This window comes from Oreochromis niloticus, linkage group LG22 (assembly GCF_001858045.2).
Source record: "Oreochromis niloticus isolate F11D_XX linkage group LG22, O_niloticus_UMD_NMBU, whole genome shotgun sequence".
NCBI classification, from domain to species: domain Eukaryota; kingdom Metazoa; phylum Chordata; class Actinopteri; order Cichliformes; family Cichlidae; genus Oreochromis; species Oreochromis niloticus.
This window is the reverse complement of record NC_031985.2, coordinates 21,885,202-21,906,656: the sequence shown is the minus strand read 5'-3', so window position 1 is coordinate 21,906,656 and position 21,455 is coordinate 21,885,202. Positions and strand designations below refer to the sequence as shown.

The following is a 21,455-nucleotide window of genomic DNA, read 5'->3' as shown; positions in this document are numbered from 1 at the left end:
GGTTCTGCCTTTCGTGTATTCGAAGAGGCAGCGTGTCTTTATTTCCTTAAACAAGCTGCCTGTCTCGCTCTAGCGTGGTCCGGTTCCTCTCCTGCATTCACACATTCTGTAGGCACATATGTAGAAAATACCTGCAACAGGCCGAGATGAGGCTTTGATCATCAAATATTCGAATGGTCGGATTTTAGGTATTTAACGGTAACTTAAGCAGTTATTGACTTTTGCACCTGCAAAGAAGGTCATGAGCATCGCCACCCAGCCGAGTATGTACGACCAAGAGAAGCGCCAGTCACCGAACCGCTTTCCCAGGAAGTTGATTGTCACCCCAGTGTAGATGGCCATCGCCAGGAGAACAAAGAAAGCTGAGAGGGAGATTGGGACGCACGTGTCAGCGATGTCAATGATTCTAGTGTCATCATTACGGTTTCTGTTGGTGTGCTTTTGTCGAGTCAAAAGAAAGACAACTCACTTGAGACAAAAAACATGATTCCTGCAGCAAAGGAGCGGTTGAACCTTTCAAAAGAGGAAAAGTGCGCAAAGGACATGATGCCAGCAATGATGCCTGCAAAGCATGACATCCCTGAAAGGATCATGAAGGCCCTGGTGGCATTCCAGTAAGCTGGGTGAAAACAGACAGAAATGAACAAATAAGAGATGTATGACAGGATTGGTTTGATTGTTGGTCCAAAGAAATTAAATGAATTCATTGATTTTATTTCACAGCCATGTCAATATCCAAAAATGAAAAAGAAACACATAAATGTACAGACTCCTTTGATTTGTTACGAATACTGTGGCGGTCCAATGGGCTGAAGACACCCTGGATCTCTTACCTATGCTGTCGGTCTGCATGTAGCACTTGTTGGACATGCAGTACCTCCAGAGACCCTGGTGGGCATAATTTCCAGAGAGTCGATACTGCATCCAGTAGTCCGTGGCAGTGGAGACCACTAACAGGATATTACCCACTATGGCACAGAACAGGCCCCCTCCCATGAAGCTGTACATTTTGAGCAGAGATAATGGGGCCGCTGTAGAGCACCTGTAAAAACAGAAGACGTTAGACATATTTCTAACACTGTAAAAGTCCATGTTTGATCAAAACCTGCAAAGAAAAAGATTAAATACGTCACAGCTGACACAAACACCTGCAGTGTGTTTCTGCCTTTTCTCTGCATATGTAATAGTAGAACCCAAAATACGTTAAACATAAATTTAAATGTTCGTGATCATTCAAATTATCCCCAAACTACACAAAGGCAAAGGAAAAAAAGGGGAAAGGGAGCTAAATATGGACTTTTAGCCCTGTTTGAAAACAGCACATAAAGCCAACCAATCCACAAAGAGTACACTGGAAGAACATGAAGCAGATTGAAAATATTACTCTATATACAATCTTAGAACAATCACATTTTTAGCTGTCTTTTACAGAAATCCAACATTTGATTAGCAGTTAACATTGCCCAAACATATTTACCTGTTCTTTAGAGGAAACATCACTGTGACTTGAACAAGCAAAATCTGTGTAACAGCTACTCTGTGTGATGCCGCAGTTTGTTATAGCTCTCACTCCAAATTCTCATGTCACGCCGGTTCTTCTTCAGCAGTAAGTGACCATGAACGCAAATGTGACACTGGAGGATAAACACTCAAAAACAGCAGTGAAATCTGATCCCTTACCTCGTTTCTGGAAATGCACCTTTCTCTACTGCCCGCCTTCCAGAGGTAGATAGAGTAAATATGAACAGGCAGAGGGGGAGAAGAGAGAGCAGGCTGGAAAGAGAGCGAGAGAGTCAGAGACAATACTACAACTGTAAAGTTGTCCCCTCTGATTTTTTGTTGAGGAAAGCAAAATCTTTTGCTGCCATGAGTCTCGCTCAGTGAGATACACTTGAATGAGACACCACAGGGGCCACGGTGCAAATGACACACGTGTGTGTGTGTGTGTGTGTGTGTGTGTGTGTGTGTGTGTGTGTGTGTGTGCAGTCTCTGGCATTTGTGTGCCCTTAGAGAAGGGTTGTTCCTTTTGGGGTTTTTTGTTTGTTTGTAAATGGCTTGCTCTGGAACTGGGGATGTGCATAGGTATGCAGGACTGTCAGTGTCAATGCAACATGCTGAAGCAAACACTTTTCTTTCAGCTCTGTCCCCCTGTGGCAGCATGTACAGACACATATAGAGGCAGCGCTCTATACAAGCCGTATCTCTGTCTACAATAGGAACGTCACAATTTAAACCTGATACAGTATATGTTAAAATCACGAGCTCTACCCTGCAGACTACGTTATAAAGGAGATTTTTAACTAGTATGAAACATTTTAAAAACAACTCATATGATTCACAAAGTGAAATAGGAAAAAACACACCTCACACTTGGATGTTTGGTCACTGTGAGAATACTCACTGACGTGGGGAATTTCTGTACCTGACTATAAACCTTATCACATCCTTATCCTAAACCTACCTATGATGAACCTATGATGCTTTTTAGCAAATCTGTCCACTTTTTCCAAGATACATGTAACTGTATCTTGTATCCAAGATACAATTACATGTGTCTTGGAAAAGGGTTACATACATGAAAATCATCTATATTTAGTCGATTCAGATTCAGATCACTTTATTAATGCCAAAAAAGGACAATTTGTTTGCATCTTACTGATACAACCTTCTCACACAACCTAGTCCTTAAACACAAACACTGTTGCATGTCAAGGCAGAGATCAACAAAGAATGAGGTCATGGGAAAAGAATTAAAATAAATACATTAAACATAAAATAAATAAACAGGACAAGTGTCTAAAAATGAACAATCATAGAAAAATTAATCTAAATGAACCCTGTCAATGTTGAGTAATCTAATAGCCGAGGGAATGAAGGATTTAAAGTATACATTTGATCCACTCTGGGGTACACAGAAATGGTGACCTAGGAGCAACTTCCTGAAATCAGATGAAAAAACATGTTCAGGATGGTTAATAATCTTTATTACCTGCTTCATTACCTGATTTTCCAAAGAGTGAGCACAGATGTCTCTGCTTGGCCCCTGTGACTTTGAAGCAGGTGTTAACAATACTGCTGACAGAGTTCATATCCTTAATAGACAAAACACTAAACCAACAGATAAAAGGAAATGTTAAAAGACTTTAACTAAAATAAATAAATAAAAAACACTGCATAAAGGTTCATCACAAGGGTTAATTAATTAACAAAAGCCTATAGTACTGTGCAAAAGTATTGATCACCCTATCGTGTCTTTCCTGTAAATTTATAAGTGGTCTTGACCAATAGTTCTGCAGGCTTTCTGGAGGCCCTTCTAACTTATTCTTTGAACATTGACTTCTTTTTCTCTCACTTTCAGTCCAGTCATAGTGCCTGACCATCGTTTTGCCATCTAACACTGACCTATTAATCATTAAAGCTTAAAGAGGCACCTAAACTCACGAGAGTAATCGCTGTTTTGTCTACGCTTAATAGATACCTTAGCAAAGAACCAATTTACATGTTATTTTTAGGCACAGACTAATCACAAAAACACATCATTGTTTTACATTTCTATAGCTGAATCTGTGAAAAAGGCCAAAGATGACACAATTTGATCGGCATAAGACAGCAGTTTTGCAATAAAAAGATGATTACCAAAGAGCTAAACTGCTGAAAACATAGCAGATGATGGAACACAGCAGATGTTGGATGAAAGTCATGTCCTTAAGGAACAGGAAAAAATCCAGTAAAGCCCTGATACAGAACCTGAGAGATGCATCTGGACCTTCACTTAATCTATTTACTATTACATTTCCTATTTACAAAGTTGTTTTTTTCCCGTATATATTGTATTTCCATGGGAGAATATGGCTCAGCACTGTACTTTTAAAACAGGACGTTTTTACATGCTTTAAGTTTAAATAAACGTAGTTTGTTGGTTTTGTAAAGTTTGAATAGAGAAAATCGATAAATGTATGAAAGCTTGGGTAACTTATCTCTCACCTAATGCCTAAATAAATAAATAAGAATAAGCCGGTCTAAAATAAAGAATGTATGTAGGATACCCGATTTGCTGCCAAAAGCCTAATTATAGTGCAGACATGTTTTAGAAAGTCATTTCCGAGTTTGTTTTTTGGGGGGTTGGGGGTGTTAATCACACGTAATATGTGATGTTTTGGAACATCCGTTTCCTCTGGTGATACATGTGATGACCAATGATGACCAGGCAGAGACAGCGTACATACGGGAGCTTGTGAAATTCGTTCTGGAAAGAGGTTTGACCTCTCATGATCCGGAAGCCGACGCCAAGACCCGAGCTGTTCCATCGGCGGAGTAAAGATGGCTGACCAAGGCGCCGCAGATCCTGGTAATAACAACAATAATAAACCTGAAGCCTCCGAGGGAACTATTATAAAGGTCACAGTGAAAACCCCTAAAGACAAAGAAGAAATCGCCATCGCAGAAGATGCCTCTGTTACTCAGGTTGGTTGGGTTTCGCTGGTGGGGAGCTAGCTGCTGCGCCTCTAACGTCATGCCTCTGCCCACAAGTTCAGCTAGGAAGCTAACGAGTTAGCCCTGTTAGCATTTGTCGTCACTCTTACCGGCAACCAGAGGCTTTGTGAAATTAAAGGGGCTGTGTGTAGCGGAAGTGTTGCCGCTTAGGGTAACAAATGTTCGGTGATATTAACGTTGGTGACACGAAATCGAGGAATATGACCACACATCAATAGATGAAATTGCGAACCGGTTAGCCTGCTAACTGTTAGCAATTAGCAAGTTAGCATACCCAACTTGCTAGCAGAGCCATTAGCTAACTATGTAGCCAAACAAGTGTCAGCTGACGCTTTAGTTATGCCACTGCCACAAGTAAGAACCGATATAACCGATAGCTGATGTAACCACGACAGGGGTTTCGGATTTACAACATACTTTAATTTTCTGTTTCAGTCCGACGGCTTTAGCGAAAGCTAAACTTTGCTTTCCCTCTAGAACATTCTCAGTGCTGCCCCTGAGTCATTGGGCTTTCTTGGGAATATACAGTTTCTCAGTGTTACTGTTGGCTTGGCGACGTGGGACAGTGAAAGCATAACGCAGTCTTTTTAATCACAATAAAAGGATAATCTCTTCAGCTGTGTTTGTTATGGCTGCGTTGCCACTGAATGTTTGTGGTTTCACTGTTCATACATGTTAGCCATGTTCTTTAATCTGTTCATGCACATGGACCTGTGTTTGTTTGATGTACATAACATTTAGTGCGATGACCAGGTTACATGTATAAGTATTAAATTGTTTAAGTTGCATTGTATAATCATGCGTATTTACTTGTGTAGATTCTGTGCAGCTTTTACACAGAGGTTGCTAGGCCCCTGTGATACACACACAACGATAGTACTCAACAATTCTGGGTCATTATTAAACCACAATACTGATACTTGATACCTTTTTTTTTTTTTAAATCCTTCTTTTACAGAAAGCAGTCTTAAAGCTTTTCATGTTTTATCAAACAGAGTAAAGTTAATGAAAAGTAACAGGTAAACACTGACCACTACCCACAGGTGCTCTGATTTTCTAATGGGCTGATTGCAGTGAGGAAGGCCAATTATAGGGTGCTAGTGATTTCTTTTTCCTTTGTCTTTAAAATACTCATCAAAGATGTGCTTTATCAATGGGATACGAATGGTAGAACAAACCATATGCTAATGTTAGGAAATAGGGGCGAGAGGAGTACACCCATTACAGGCCGCCAGTTTGTGCCAGAGGGAAAAACTGTTTTCTTTTTAAGTAATTTTCACGAAGTGTTGAAAGACTAGTGGTAATCTAATAGATTTAAAGTGCATGGTCCCAGATAGTAGGATATTTAGAAATGGCATCTGTAATGCCAGAGGTTTCCATCAAAACAGAACCAGTCACGTGAGTTTAATCAGCTCTTCCTTTATATTGTAATTTTCATTTCCAGTTTCTGTCTCCATCTCTTCTCTTTTTGTAAGACATTTTCTGCTTCACTTCTCATGTTTGTTACTTTTTTTTCTTGTCTTTTAGTTTAAAGAAGAGATCTCGAGGCGGTTCAAAGCCAAACAGGACCAGCTGGTTCTGATTTTTGCAGGGAAAATCTTAAAAGATGGCGACAGCCTCAGCCAACATGGCATCAAAGATGGCCTGACAGTCCACTTGGTCATAAAAACAGCACACAAGTAAGTCAACATACCATGCTGATTCAACCAAATGCTTCGTTTCTGTCTTCAAAAAGGATTCATTAGCTTTACAGTTCAGTGTTTTTTGTGCATTTGGATTCATGTTTCTCTTCAAAGCACAATGCACTCACAGCATTACTAAGTTTATCTTTTACCCCCCAAAAATCATCTCTTTAGGGCGGCAGATGGTGGTAGCACATCAGCCTCTAGCTCAACATCCACTCAAGCAGGCAGTACCTCCACTTCAAATCCAGGCACCAGCCCCTCAACCACAACAGGCTCTACTGGTTCAGCCCCACCACCCACACAGACGCCCAACATACTGAGTAAGTGCAACTATGTGTCATTGTATACGGGCAAAAACCTTTTACTGTTTGAGCAATGCGATGTGTTTAACCAGCACTCCCCAATCTTTCCTCCTTCAGCTGGCTTCGGTGACCTGGCTGGTCTAGCTGGACTGGGCATGGGCTCGGCTAACTTTATGGAGCTGCAGCAGCAGATGCAGAGGCAGCTCATGTCCAACCCAGAGATGCTTTCTCAAATTATGGAGAACCCGCTGGTGCAGAACATGATGTCAAACCCAGACTTGATGAGACAGATGATTATGGCTAATCCTCAGATGCAACAGTTGATGGAACGCAACCCTGAGATCTCCCACATGCTCAACAACCCTGAGCTTATGAGACAGGTAAACAGAACTAAGAAGGGCTGAATGTGTCATTCAGGTGGCACAACATTAAATTCCCACTCTATTTTCTTCCCCTTTTTTTTAAGGATTTTTACTAGCTCTGTTTAAAAGTAAAACTTGATTCAGTTGCTTCCTTTCCTGTTCTTATAACACCTCACAGACCATGGAGCTGGCCAGGAACCCAGCCATGATGCAAGAAATGATGCGCAACCAGGACCGGGCTTTGAGCAACTTGGAGAGCATCCCAGGAGGTTACAATGCTTTGCGGAGGATGTACACAGACATCCAGGAGCCCATGTTTAGCGCTGCCAGAGAACAGGTATCTGTGAGGAATGCTTGCTGATGAATGCTTTGTTTTTGTGCACTGTTGGTACTCGTTGAACTTCTCACTCATTCTGTAATATTTGTTCTCTCTTTGTTGTCAGTATTGCATAGCCAGCAGTATTCTGACAGTTGTGTTTCCAAATGTGCCTCCTTGTAGTTTGGTAGCAACCCGTTCTCAGCTCTGGGAGGGAGCTCCGAGTCTGGTGCCCAGCCATCACGGACAGAGAACCGAGAGCCCCTACCAAATCCATGGGGGCCACCAGCTTCTTCTAACCCTTCTGAGAGCGGAGGGGGCAGCACGGGGAGCAGTAGTACCACCGCAGGCACCACCCCAAGTGTGTCGAACCCTCTGGGCATCAATCCTGGCAGCCTGGGAAATGGTAAGCCAGAGCGAGCCTGAATTCCTTAAATTTAATATTATGTAACTATCTAATCTAATTATTTATTTGTAATGTAATATTTTGATATAGTGAATTATATATGCATTACTTTCTTGTCATATATTTTCTATTGTTTTCTTTGTATTGTAGGCATGTTTAACAGCCCAGGCATGCAGAGTCTACTGCAGCAGATCTCTGAAAACCCTCAGCTGATGCAGAACATGCTGTCTGCTCCCTACATGCGCAGCATGATGCAGTCACTGGCTCAAAACCCAGAGTTGGCCTCCCAGGTAAGCTTAAAGATGGATACATACACACATTTAAACATGCATGTAATGCACAGCCATGCAGAAAACAATTAGATTTAAATCTTTTCCTGTTCAGAATGTGCATCAGACAGGTGCACATGTTTATACATAGACAAGTGGATCATAATGAACCACTAGTTTAAATGTACTGTCAGTATCTTGTTAGCTAATGGCATTAAGATAATAAAGAGATTGTCTTTTAAGCTCACATTTACAGAAGGTAGTATTGAGTAAACAACAAGGTTTGAGTTTTTTACTTTGAATAAAAAAGATTGTGTGCCAGACCAGAACAGCTTCATGATAAAGTGCTGCTGAGTGATAGTTAAGACATATTGATTCGGGTACAGCATCAGTTTAAAAGCTCTGGTGAGGTGCTAAAACGAATTTACTTAAATGTTAATTTTAGTGTCTAAGCAGCATAGCCTGATGTGGAATGATAATTTCACTTGACTGTATTTCTCTTTTTCTCTTCCAGGTTTTGATGAATAACCCCTTGTTTGCTGGAAACCAACAACTGCAGGAACAGTTCAGAGCTCAGCTGCCTATCTTTCTGCAGCAGGTACAGCAAATTTGTTTAGTTTAGTACTGCTGTTCTAGATTTGCATGTTTTCTATAAAAGACTGTAACAAAGAATGGAGGCGATTAGATCTGCAGTGTGACATAATGAGCCTCAGTCAGTATGTATCTGCTAAGGGTACATGATGAATTATATCATTAAATAATATGTATTTAATACCTGATTTAGAAGTTAAAATACATTAAACACATTGAAAGATGAGGAAATGAAGTGTTTCTTTTTTAATTAGAAGTGAATTTGGCAGTTGTATATCAAATGATCACCCAGAAGGGTGGAAGTGTCTGTCGGTTTCATAGTTAACAGACTCCATCTGGGCAACCAAACCACAAGACAACAACACACAAACGGCTCCCTCACAGGTGCTGCTGCGCTCACTCAGAGCAGTGCTGGCAAATGTCCCAGGTTCTTTAAATAAAGCTAAAATCTGAATATTAGAAGAATCTCCTGAATATTTGTTATATGTCGGTTGAGTTGCTTTCCCGCTTGAGTTTTGGTCAGTTTTTGGATAATTGCATCAATACATTTTCTACTGTTCTTCTTTCTCACATGTACCACACAACATGTCACAAATTTGCAGCAAAGTGTCGCTTTCAAACTACTGGAAATACTCCACATGGTTCACTTGAGGGAACTACTGGACCTAGCATGCATGAAATATTTGCTAACAGTAAATGTAGCAGAATATTACCTGCGGTGCTCACACAGCAGCACCATTTGACATAGCATGGACTCTGTACTAGGTAGCTGGAAAATGTCTGATGTAATTGCGTCTGACATTTAGGTTCTCTAATGCACCTCTGTCAGCTGAACAAACCTGCAGTGCATGTGTGAAAACAGCTGTAACACTCACAACATAGACTGCTAATCCTTTGATTGATAAATTCATTGATCGTGTTTCTGTTGGGTTGCAGATGCAGAACCCAGAAGCCCTGTCAGTGATGACCAATCCACGGGCCATGCAAGCTCTGATGCAGATCCAGCAGGGCCTACAGACACTGCAGACAGAAGCACCAGGCCTCATGCCCAGGTATGCTAACACACATATAAACATAGTTAATTTTTGAGGTGGATATACTTTCAGCTGTTAATTTTTCCTTCATCCTAGTTTGATGTCAGGCGGAATTCCTGGAATACCCACAGGAGGGGCCATGCCCACAGAGAACCCTGCATCCTCACCCAGCAGTGCTGGAACAAACACTGCCCAGCAGCAGCTGATGCAACAGATGCTCCAGATGTTTGCTGGAGGAGGAGGCGGCGGCGGAGGAAGCGCAACGGTACACATGCATAGGAATTACAGCACTGTGTCTTGAGCCACATTTCTTTTTATATTTTGGTTCTAAAATAGGACATAGTTCCAGTGTTTTATTGAAACATGGAAAAAAAGTATAAAAACTTCGGGTTTTTTTTTTTTTTTTTCCCCACTGTTACCAAGGTTTAAAGTCAATATTTGGTTCAACTATCTTTATTCTTCAACATAGCCTGAACTCTCTTAGGCAGCTTTCTTGTCATGTCTTCGGGAATAGATCTCTAGGCTTCTTGAAGGACATTTAAAGCTCTTCTGTGGATGTTTGCTGCCTTTTGTTCCATTCTGTCAAGATGATCTCACACTGGATTTTGACATGCCTCAGCCTTTTCTCACTGTTTGTCCTCCTTATGAAATGGCTTCTTGACAGCCGCCTTCCATTTAGTCCATTTAGACCATATCTGATGAGACTTCAGTGAGCGATCCACTCAAGGACCAGATGTACCTCTCTGGTCCTGTGTTGGGTCTTTGCTGGAGTTTTTCCTTTTTCTTAAAGGTAAAGTCTGTAAAATCTCACCACTAGATGTCAGTAGATTGCAAATTGCAGGTAACTGAATTCAACTTTTCTTACCCCTCTTAATTCAACTGTGTAATCATAGCTACAGTGACCACTGGAGTACACACTACACTTTAAAATATTTGAATAATGTCAACACTTAGCAATGAATGAGGAATAAACTTTGTAAAAGAAGTCCACAGCGAGTTGATGAGTCGCTGAAGCTTCTGTCGAATAACAGCAATAGTCAGGTGAGTTGTTGAGGATATCCTGAACTTTTCCGTCATCAAGTGCTGCTGTTTCATTCATTTCTCTAGCTCTCTAGTCACATACATAAACATAATTAGGTGGAACACTTAATTGAGTTGGGTTGTTATTTTTAGGTGGATGATTTATAGGCCTGTGTTAAGTGGTCAAATAACATTCTTGTGAAAATCGTCAGGTAAAAGGACTGGACTGAAATGAGTGGAAAATCAGCCAAAGAAAAACTTTGAAAGGCCTCCAGAAAGCCTTCTTAAGGCTACTTAAGGACAGAAAAGTCTGGCTAAGCAAAATATAAAGGAGTCAGGGGTGGCTCAAGACTTTTGCACAGTACTGTACAATTTGTGAACATGTGTGCTCTCAGATGAAGTGACTGCTTTACAGAAAAAGGGAAAAAAATTGGACATGGTCACAGTATGGTACTAGTATAATTCGTCTCACATCTCACTTTGTTGTTGTAGACCCAGACCCCAGAGGTTCGGTTCCAGTCCCAGCTGGACCAGCTTAATGCTATGGGCTTCATCAACCGCGAGGCCAACCTGCAGGCGCTCATAGCTACTGGAGGAGACATCAACGCCGCAATCGAGAGACTTCTGGGCTCACAGCCCTCGTAAAGACATACAGTACCTAGTGATTCACAGACATGCGCATACATACCTAACTCACAAAACCACCCAGCATCTACAGAGAACCAAAATAAATTTCAGTGTATTGTCCCCAACTTAACGGAACGAACGTGGGCAGGATCTGTAAGACCTTCACTCTACATCTGTTCTCAGATCATCCCCCATTTCCCATACTTTCACTCTTTGCCACCATCCAACCAGATCTCTGTCAAGAGTGCTGCCGTAGAGTTGGACTGAACCACTCTTACCGTAAAGGCTATTCTGGTGCAGAGAATAGGAGTGAAAATCTCTCCTGGAAAGGGATTCCCTACCATTTTCGCCACATATTATTTTCTTCATGTAAAACTGGAGTAGAGTGCTACAGGTTAACATTTTCATGATACAAATTGAACCCACGTGATGTGATTGGCATCTGGCTCTTTTTCCTCCATGGCTACTGTGAGGTTTGCTGGTATTCAACTAGCAAATTGATAAATGAAGATTTTCTGATTAAAGGCGGCAAACCTGAGTGTTAGCAGGAAGGTATCTTGTCCACGCAGATGATCCACCTTATTTCCTCCTCACTTTCCTTGTTCTAAAGATTCTACTTAAATGGCTGTAGTTTCCCAACAGCTTTCACTATTTATTGCAAGCTCTTAATAACATGACGTAATACGTCATTCGAGATAAAAGTGCCCACTCACAGGTGCAGTGGCTTTTTCCCTCTGAGGCACCGTTGCTGTGCCTGCTGTCTTCCACTGCCCTATCATCAGTGAATTGCCTCACTCAGCGGGTTATTGAGGACCCTGCCCCAACTAAGCAAATTTCACGCACCATCCAGAACTTTAGCCATAATCAGATATCACATTGCAGCGTCTCTGAAGCAGAGGGCGCAGTTAGAATGAATAAGAATGAAACAAGTTTTCCTTTCGTTTTAATCTTATTCTTCATTTTAATTTCTCTTTTGAGGTGCAGTTAGTACCTAGAGGTGATTTGTCTCATCAAAATAAAATGGAAATCAAATGAGTAACGAAAAATGAACGATGGAACGGCTTTACAAACAACTCTGGTACAGTGGCATCATAAATTTCTCAAATCAAGCCTAGGTTGTTTTATTTTTTTTTTTTTTTTTTTTTTTCCTTTTGAAATTCTCAGCAATGTAGTTGTGGTAACCTTGGCAACTGCTGCTATAGCTTTGCTTTGTCTGTTGACCTCAGCTGAAAAACAAAAAAAAAAAAAAATGAAAATCCATCTCCGAATTGAACATGTTGGAACTAACTTTTAACAGTACTGTACTAAAAAATAAAACATGATTTAAAAACAGCCCACGCATGTGTCAGTTGATTATGAAAGTTGATTTGTATGAAGTCATTTAACTTTGTTTCTGTTTTTTGTTAAATGTGAAATGTTGAAATCTGTAAGATTAAATCTACTTTTGGAATTTTTAATTTTTAATTTTTTGCTTTTAAACACAGTTGGCCATCCTTCAAGGTGTGTTAGTTTTAGTTTGGTACCACTAACGGGACGATATTTTAAATATTTGAATTTTAAATGCCTTGGAAGCTGAAAGTACACAGATGACTATTAATGATCCTTAAAAGTTCCAGGAAGTGTTTTCATCTCTGATATTAATTTAGTCAATTAAAATCAATACTTTGACTATTTGTAAGGAAATGTCTCGTCAAAAATGAACTTACTGAATATTGTTTTCATCTTTTTTATTGATTCAAATATTGTATTTCTTACAAAAATAACATAATTCTGATTTTATCCAGTCACAAATAGTCTGTAAGACAAACATGTCACTATAACAATGACGCACTATCTGAGTTATGAGTTACTGTATGAGCCTGAACTGTGAGTTTGCTGGTTTGTATTCATATTGGATCGATTGTAGCTGTGTTCTGCTAATCACAATAATTAAAATACACAGTTTAAAAACAGGAACATTTTGAGCACATCAGATCTAAAGAAAAAATAAAAAATCATGCTTGATATTCACATTGATATAGACTGGGTAATTGGTTAGGAATGAAAGGATGCCAGATATTTTAAAGGAAATAGCAATTATTAGCCTTGAGGGGGCTAAATTTAAAGACAAAAGTGAAAAAAAAAAAAGATGTGGCAGACTAGTCCATTTGACCAAAACTTCAGTTTGCGTTTGCAGTATGCATACCTGATAATGTCAGGGTAGGCTCCTAATGAGATTATGGATGGTCTCCTGGGAGATCTCTCAGATCTGGATCTGGGCATTGATGATTTCCTGGAGAATGAGGTGCAACCTAATGGCGTCAGATAGACTGAAACCTAATGTCCCAGAGGTGTTTTATTGGATGTGGGTCAAGAAAATGTGGGTGGGGTCACTGATACCAGTTCATACATCCTAGAGGACCTGCCTGCATACTCTCGCCACAAGAGGCCAAGTGTTGTGCGCCAGGAGAAGTCCAGGACCCACTGCATCACTGTAGGGTCAGATGGCAGGTCCAAGGGTTTCCTCCTGATACCTAATGGCAGTCAGGGTGTCGTTGCCTTTGTCCCTCCATGGATATGCCTCCCCAGACCATCACTGACCCACCACCAAACTGATCATGCTGAACATTGTTACAGGAAACAAAGGTTGCCACAGCTTCTCCAGCTGGTCTGTCAGGGTGAACCTGCTCTGATCTGTGATAAGCACAATTCACAAGTGGTGGACCTGCCAATTCTGGTATTTTACGGTAAATGCCAGCTGGGCTCCACAGCTGACCCTTGTCAAATGCAAAACTAGATGAGGGACAACTGTCACTGTTGCCTGTCTAATGCACCTCTTGTTAATCTCATCAACACTAAAGCAGCTGAAACTGAATAACAACCCCCTCTGCAACGTAACTAATCAGTTAAATATCCCAGAAGTTTAACTGACTTGTTGCTATATGCTTATTAAATTCTGTTTTGAACAGTGTATTACATAATAGTTAGTACACTGGGGGCAATAAAGCACTCTTAACTCCAAGTTTAACAATCAGAAAGGTGGTGAATGATGACGTGTGTTTGCACACAGAAACCACCTTTTAGGTGAGGTCACACCACAAATGATCAGAATCAGTGCGTGAATAGAGCAGCAGAGGGTGGAGACTCTTCATGACTACCTGCCAGTGGTTCTACCTGTTCCACCTGCTCTCCTCCCTCCAGCCCTCCTTTGGGTGTCAGCTGATGAGAGCTCAGGACTGCCTGCCCTCAATCTGAAGCTACCCACTATGCGTAGATAAAGAAGCAAGCGGCTCAACCAGTTCCCTTTTTTCTTTCCATTCTTCACCTTTGCTCTCTCTCCACATCGGAGAGAGAGACTGAGGACTGAGGCTGGATTTTTTTTCTTTCTTTCTGTTTTTCTTTCTTTTTTAAACTCTACTTTGGGAGCTAATATTTAAAGTGCCTTCAGGATATTTACTTAGCGAAGCAGGAACCCTTCGCCTCTGAGTGCAGCATGGGGTCTGATGATTCGTACAATTTTGTCTTTAAAGGTGAGTCATGTTTGCTTAAGCTGTGATTGTGTAGGAAGACATGAATGTCTTTTTCTCTGTGTATTATTGCGTATTTGTAGACACTGAAGCTGTCAGGTACAACTCCGGCTGTAGCTGCCTGCTGCTATTTCCAAGGAAGTGAACAGAGCAGGGAAAGGAGGAAGTGATCGCTCTGTATCCATTCGGCTGTAAACCATTTAACCTTTGACCTATTATAGTAACATATAATCTACACGTCATACTTTACAAAGAGCCTCATGAGCATGTGCATATTCCTTATTAAAATAAACTTCCATTCATTCCAAAGTGAAATCAGCCCCTGGGGAGATGTGCCACGTCTGTGTGATGTCATAGTGTCTAGTATCTTTTGAGGGTGACAGAAAGTCTGGATATAAAAGAATATGTTTCAGGAAGTTACCATGAGATAGGTTTATCCTTGATTTGTTCTAATACTCAGTGTTATTTGTATCTAGTTTTTTTAATCAAACAAAGGATTAAGAGCCATTTCAATACCTGTTGTGTGTGTTTGTTTAGTGGTTTTGATCGGAGAGTCTGGCGTAGGAAAGAGCAACCTTCTGTCTCGCTTCACCAAGAATGAGTTCGCCCATGACAGCCGTACCACCATCGGTGTCGAGTTCAGCACACGGACCGTGCGGATTGATAACCTCACCATCAAAGCTCAAATCTGGGACACGGCAGGCCTGGAGCGCTACAGAGCTATCACCTCAGCGTGGGTACACACACATAACACACACACCATTTACGAATGAGTAACAGACACAATTTAGGTGGGAATTATGAGATTATCAGTGTTGGCTCACACATGTTTGCCAGTTTAAGTAACACGTTAATTAAACACAGTGCAATCACTGTGTTTAATTAACGGTCGCACCTCTTTCAACACCTACTTAAAGGCATTGTTTCCTGTTTGAATGTAACACCCAGCCCATGTGTGTTCCTCCTCAGGTATTACAGGGGAGCAGTTGGAGCGCTGCTGGTCTATGACATTAGCAAGCACTTGACCTATGAGAGCGCAGAGAGATGGCTGAAGGAGCTGTACGACCACGCAGACCCTCACATCGTGGTCATGCTGGTGGGAAACAAAAGCGATCTGGAGAATCTTAGGACCGTACCCACAGATGAGGCCAGAGACTTTGCAGGTAAGTTAAGTAGTATTGTATAGTTATTTCTCTAATGTTGTTTTGGAATATTTCTAATATATGAGACTGATTTTATTTCTATGTCTTGCAAAAATTCTCATAAATGATGTTTTCACTGCTAAATAAATTTTGCTCTGTATTAATGTGTTTTTGTTTTTCAAACCCCGGTCTGATTCAGAAAAGAAAGGTCTGATGTTCATGGAGACATCAGCGTTGGACTCCACCAATGTTGAAGCAGCTTTCAGTGAAGTTCTCACAGGTAAAGGTGCCCAGAAAGAGCATTCACACCCTCACTTTGACTTGTGTGCGTGTTGATTGCCAATCTTCTTTGTCTCCGTTTTCTCCAGCGATCCATACGAAGGTGGCCAGCAGAGAGGTGACCCGTGGCTCCATCAGTGCTGTGACCCTCTCCAGCCCCATTGGGCCAAGCAGCGAGGCACAGGAGGAGCGCAAAGGCTGCTGCAGGAGCTAATAACAGACTGCGACACCCCCCCAGAAAGATCTGCTGTGTACATACTGAAGCATCACCATGCTTGACTGTTATTCAAGCTCAAGCATGAGCTCATACATTATTGTAGGAGTGAGGCTTCTGCTTGACACTGAGCTCTCAGTGTTCAGGCCTCTTTCAGTATACCATCTGTACAGTATATAATTTACTGAATAAGTGTTGCAAATGGTAATTCACTTTCACATTTTATACATATTTCTTTTGATGGCTGATGGGCAATTTCTGCATTAGATGACATTTTTTTCTTTATGTTTCTAGAAATACTTTGTAATGTTTTATTGCTTTTATAAAGGAATCCAGAGGGAACGTCTTGGAATAAGTTATTTATGCTTCTTCTATTTGCTTGTACTTGCAACAAAAAGTCATGAAACATCTCCATGAGACTCAAACTATGTGCAAATAGGAGATAGAAGGAGGTTAAATAAATAAATAAATTGTGTTAACACACTAGCTGAAAGAGACTGGTCCAGTTTTAATCAATTCATATGCTCTTAGAGAAGTTAATCTTTAAAAATTTGTATTGGTGGAGTTAAATGAGGGATCAGTGAGACCGATGGTATTCCTACTTCATCATAGTTAATGCTATTTTAGAACCAATCACATTGTTGTGTTGTCAGATTTGTGACTTTTGGGGGACTGAAGTGGGGTAAGTTTGTCTTTACGGCCTTCTGACAAACACTGAAGTAGAAGTAAGGTAATAAAAAGAGCATCAAAATCAATGTAAGGAGCAGGTTGTCCTACTTGAAACCAAAAGTCACTGTTGATTTGTTCAAGAAACTGGTGGGAGATGATTAGAGTTTTGTGACATGGTGCATTATCCTGCTGGAGGAAGCAGTCAGATGATGGGTAAGCTGTGGTCATAAAGGGATGGGCATGGTCAGCAACAGTACTCCTGCAGGCTGATAAGGATTTCTTAAAGTGTGCCAGGACCAGAGTTATTATAGTTTTTTTTTTCTAAGTAGTTTTATTTCATTCTTTTGTTGTTTATGTTAGTTTCAGCTAGGTTACAGAGTGTATTTTCTTGTTTCAGTTTAGTTTTTATTGTTGGAAAAGGTTTAGTTTTAGTTTAGTTTTCGTTAGTTTCAGTGTTAGTTTTAGTCTTTTTAATTATTATTGTGTGGAGGTAATATGTCACAGGCAAGATATTGGTAATCCAATAACAACACAATGCTTTGAAAGCGGTTGACTAACAGTCTTGTAAACATCTCACAAGTCTCAATAAACACATTTATCATGTGTCATCAGGCAGGTTAATAATACATTTTTGCTTAATTAACAGATACCAAAGGTAAGAACATTTCTTTTCTCTTTATATATGTGTTCTTTTAGTTAGTTAGTTTTCCAAGGTCACAAATTGTTTCAGTTTTTTATTTTAGTGGACTAAAAAATTTTTTTCATCTAGTTTGAGTTTTTAGCCTATTTTTAGTTAACGTTAATAACCTTGCACCACACCATTGCAGGATGGAGCCATGCGAAATTTGATCCTACCATCTGACTGACGCAGCAGAAATCAAGACTTGTCAGACCAGGCAAGTCTGCTTCAATGTTTTATGCATTTCTGCTTGGTTGTAATGAGTGGTTATTTGAGTTACTATTACATCCTATCAGCTTGAAGCAGTCTGGCCGTTCTACTCTGCCATCAACGAGGCATGCACCCAGAGACCTGCTGCTCACTGGATATTTTCTTGTTGTAATTCCATTTTCTGTGAATCCTGGAAATGGTTGTGTAGAAAAATCCAGTAGATCAGCTTTTTCGGTAATAGACCAGTATGGATTATGTCCATTGATTTTCTTATCATTTCAGGGTTGTGAGGTGCTCTAGATTTTATTAGTTGTCACGAGGTAAGAGGCAGGGTACACCTTGGACAATCTGCCAGCCTGTCCCAGGGTAACACAGAGATATAGATAAACATTCACACTCACGTTCTACGGTTAATTTAGGACCCCCAGTTAACCTAAACCCATGGATGTCTTTGGACTGTGGGAGGAACCTGGAGTGCTTGGCAAGATTAAGATGAATATACAAAACTCCAGGTTTGAGGTATAGGTCAAGTAGTAGTTTTTCCCCAAGTGGCAGAGCAACGGCATCACACCAGCATGATTGGTTTTCAGATCTTGCCCAATGATAGAGTCCTGAGATGGTCTTTGAAGGTGCTATGTCTCCTCTCAACCTGTAGATGGCACTGCCGATGTTACAAGTTGAAACCACAGCCCCAGGGTACTATAGTGAAATACATTTGTTCCCCCTCTCATTCATTTAGTAACGCCTACATGTCTCATACTCCTGTCTCATCTCTTACTATGCATCACATTTACGTTCATAATATTAAGTTAGCAACCTTTGCTGCCTATGATGTGGGGTATTAATTTACATTTTCCCCAGACTTGGTAATTTTATGTCAACGTGTCCACTCGCAGAAGATCTCCAGACTATGGATGTAATTGTACAAGCTCATATGGCACAACTGAGTGAATATAAATCTACAGCAGTGGTAGTTAATGACATTCTGGACAGATAGTGCTCTATCTCTGGTTCACAGATGTGCATGAGGAGCCTTTGCTGTGGAATGAGCGTGCGTGTGTGCTGCGTGCATGCTGTGTCCCCAAGCAAGACTTCTCTGCCGGAGATGATTTTGCTACAGTGAAATGACCACAAATGCTTTTATTAAGCTTCTCTCACGAAAATATGATAGGAAGGCTCTGCACCAGGCAGTAAATGTTTAATTATACCTTGTGAATGGGGATATTTTATAGGCTGAGGAACGACATCTGGTGTAATAATCCACACAGGCTGAGCAAGCTGCACAGGTTGAAAGCCTGGTCACCAAACCTGTAAATTTTGCTTCATCCCATGCCTATAAGGAAGGCTTATACTTACTAAATCTCTCTTAAAAAAGAAATAAATCAAAAAATACAGGTTCCTTTATTTATTCTGAGATGAAGAGGGCTGAACAGTGAAGCAGCATTTCCTTCTGCTGATTGTTCCAATTTTTTCCTAGTGTGTCAGTGTGTTTCTGACCCAACCTTGAAAGTAAGGCTCTCATCGTGGTTGGAAAGAAATGGATTTAGCACAAACATGTGGTGGCTATTACTCGCATGCTACTAGACATGTGTAAGTTGTAAAAAGTGTGTCTGAAACCAGGACTCGTATATATGCTAAAGTGATAAGTGTAATGGCACCTCTGACCCCAACATGGATCTGTTTATCTCCAATTTACGATGCCCCCCTCCCCATCCCTGCAGCACTTTGTCTCGCAGGGAAATCTTATCTTCTTGGAGTTTTAAGTCGGAGCATCAAATCTGTACAGTTTGGGTTGTAAACTATGTTTTTCTTATGACCTTTGACTCTCATTTCTATTGCATCGCAGTTTCTCTTCTGCTCTCCAAATCCCGCTTTCGCAAATTGTGTCTCTCACTTGGTTTCTGCCTGTCCAGAGCTCATTTTCACTTGTTTATATCCGCTTCCTGTATTTGTTTGTTTATATGAATGATCAGCAGTGATATAAGTCCTACAATCATAACACAATTCCACTCATATTTACATTTCATCTAAAGAGAAAACAAAACAGAACAAAAAACCCAGCTGTCCTCTGTAGCCATTTTTAAAAATGGATTTTTTTCACTTCCTTACATCTAAAGTACTCCAAACACACACACACACACACACACACACACACACACACACACACACACACACACGCACATGACTTGAAAAATAAATTGTCAGCTTTTGAATCAAGAAAAGCAGCAATGCTTGCTGTAGAGTGACAGCAGTTTTTATTTTTAATGTTTATTCAGCAGGATGTTTAGACTCATTAAGGAAGACTTTTAGTTATCTTTGGGATCCAAATTCAGATATCCATGCTAGTTTGCTGTTGTGCAGGTGGCAGGCAAGGTCATGCACTAATCAGAGGTTTAGCCCTTTAGTGCCTCCACATGTCCAAGTGCAATTCAGCAAGACTGAACCTGAATGAGCAAATGAGAAGAGGTAAAGTGGTTTGAATGCATGTCTCCCACTTACCTGCTTTTCATTGGATAGCAGCATCATGTGGGCATGCTTAGAAACGTATTAAATACATAACTTGCACCTGTTGCTGACAACTTGTGAGGTTTTTTTCCCGCACCTTACTGTGGGGGTTCACAGCTACAAACGTGCATAACGTGAAAACAACGTCTGGGCGTGAGTGTGTGACGGCCTACATTCCTGCATCATCCCGCATCTGTCAGCAAAGAGCACACATTGATATTTCCACATCAGCTGACATCATCGCATAAATAGAATCCAAGTCAATGCACGCTGATTGCCATGGTGATGTTGTTATGGCGACCAATCAAAAAGAGAGGTGAGCTGATGGGTGCCTGTGTGTGTTCCCAAAAAAATATAAAGGCGCAGTGGAGAAAAAGAAAGCTGAAAATGGGCAGAGGTGGGTTACTGCCTCGAGTTCATCGCAAGCAAACTGTTAAAGAGTGCTTTCATCGATCTCTCTTGAAGACCGGAGGTGTTTTAGTCTCGGCTCGGCTTATCGTGGAATTAAAACGTCCTATAATTCAGTTCTCTAGATTAGTGTTTGCACATTTGTCTGCCCCCTCGTGCTTGGCTGTATCGCCTCCCCATATACTCGAGTCAATTAACTCCTTTAAAAGCCTCTAATTTCATAACGGTGCCCGTTGTGCTTGGCTGTCTGTGCTCAAGGCCCAGCTGGGGTCACAAGATTCCTTTCCAGCATGCAATTAAACAGGTTGACAGCCACAAACGAGGCTGAAAGCCTCAGCATCGGTCCACTTAACATAATATTACATACCTCAGTTGCCATGACAGCCTCAGTGTTTGTCTGTGAGTCAGTGATGCTAAACGGCTGCAGGTGTAAAGCTATTATTTCTATTATTAATTATTTATCGATCTGCTATTTGTGGGCCGCTTCGAGCTGAGTCCAGAAACACAGTAAAGTAAGAGTGCCATTAACACATTAGCTCTGCTGTCACAGGTGAGCTTTCTGCCTGCTCTCAAGTTTGAGTTTTTGCTTTAAGTGATCACATCTGGAGAGTGAGAAGCAGGCTGGTGTTTTAGGCAAGGTTTTTCTGGCACATTAGCACAATAAAGTCTTCTATCCTCAGTCATAACACCTGACTTTTGCCTAGTTTTGCTGCTCTGACCACAGCTCCACTGATCCA

The 21,455-nt window shown here is 40.9% G+C and overlaps 3 protein-coding genes across 4 annotated transcripts; 2 read left to right on the top strand and 1 right to left on the bottom strand.

Moving 5' to 3' along the window:
- Nucleotides 1–2: 2 nt before the first annotated feature.
- LOC100700184 (lens fiber membrane intrinsic protein) lies at nt 3–2,991 on the bottom strand. 2 transcript variants are annotated; one of them, XM_005478557.4, is made up of 5 exons: nt 1,681–2,991; nt 834–1,042; nt 470–619; nt 228–362; nt 3–131 (listed from the first exon to the last, which is right to left on the bottom strand). In XM_005478557.4, the coding sequence occupies exons 2-5, from the start codon at nt 1,006–1,008 to the stop codon at nt 70–72; spliced, it is 522 nt and encodes a 173-aa protein (XP_005478614.1). In that variant the 5' UTR covers nt 1,009–1,042; nt 1,681–2,991; the 3' UTR covers nt 3–69. The 2 variants fall into 2 exon arrangements, with proteins under 2 accessions (XP_005478614.1, XP_003444103.1); XM_003444055.5 differs by lacking the exon at nt 1,681–2,991 and adding an exon at nt 1,478–1,665.
- A 1,204-nt stretch (nt 2,992–4,195) lies between these two features.
- ubqln4 (ubiquilin 4) lies at nt 4,196–11,124 on the top strand. The gene is made up of 11 exons (XM_003444056.5): nt 4,196–4,464; nt 6,022–6,173; nt 6,351–6,499; nt 6,599–6,861; nt 7,022–7,180; nt 7,343–7,565; nt 7,716–7,855; nt 8,349–8,432; nt 9,362–9,477; nt 9,556–9,724; nt 10,972–11,124. Exons 1-11 carry the CDS (start codon nt 4,321–4,323, stop codon nt 11,122–11,124), a joined length of 1,752 nt encoding a protein of 583 aa, XP_003444104.1. The 5' UTR covers nt 4,196–4,320.
- Nucleotides 11,125–14,321: 3,197 nt separating this feature from the next.
- Nucleotides 14,322–17,002, top strand: LOC100700728 (ras-related protein Rab-25). The gene is made up of 5 exons (XM_003444057.5): nt 14,322–14,615; nt 15,150–15,345; nt 15,582–15,775; nt 15,954–16,034; nt 16,123–17,002. Exons 1-5 carry the CDS (start codon nt 14,579–14,581, stop codon nt 16,245–16,247), a joined length of 633 nt encoding a protein of 210 aa, XP_003444105.1. The 5' UTR covers nt 14,322–14,578; the 3' UTR covers nt 16,248–17,002.
- The last annotated feature ends 4,453 nt before the right edge of the window (nt 17,003–21,455 follow it).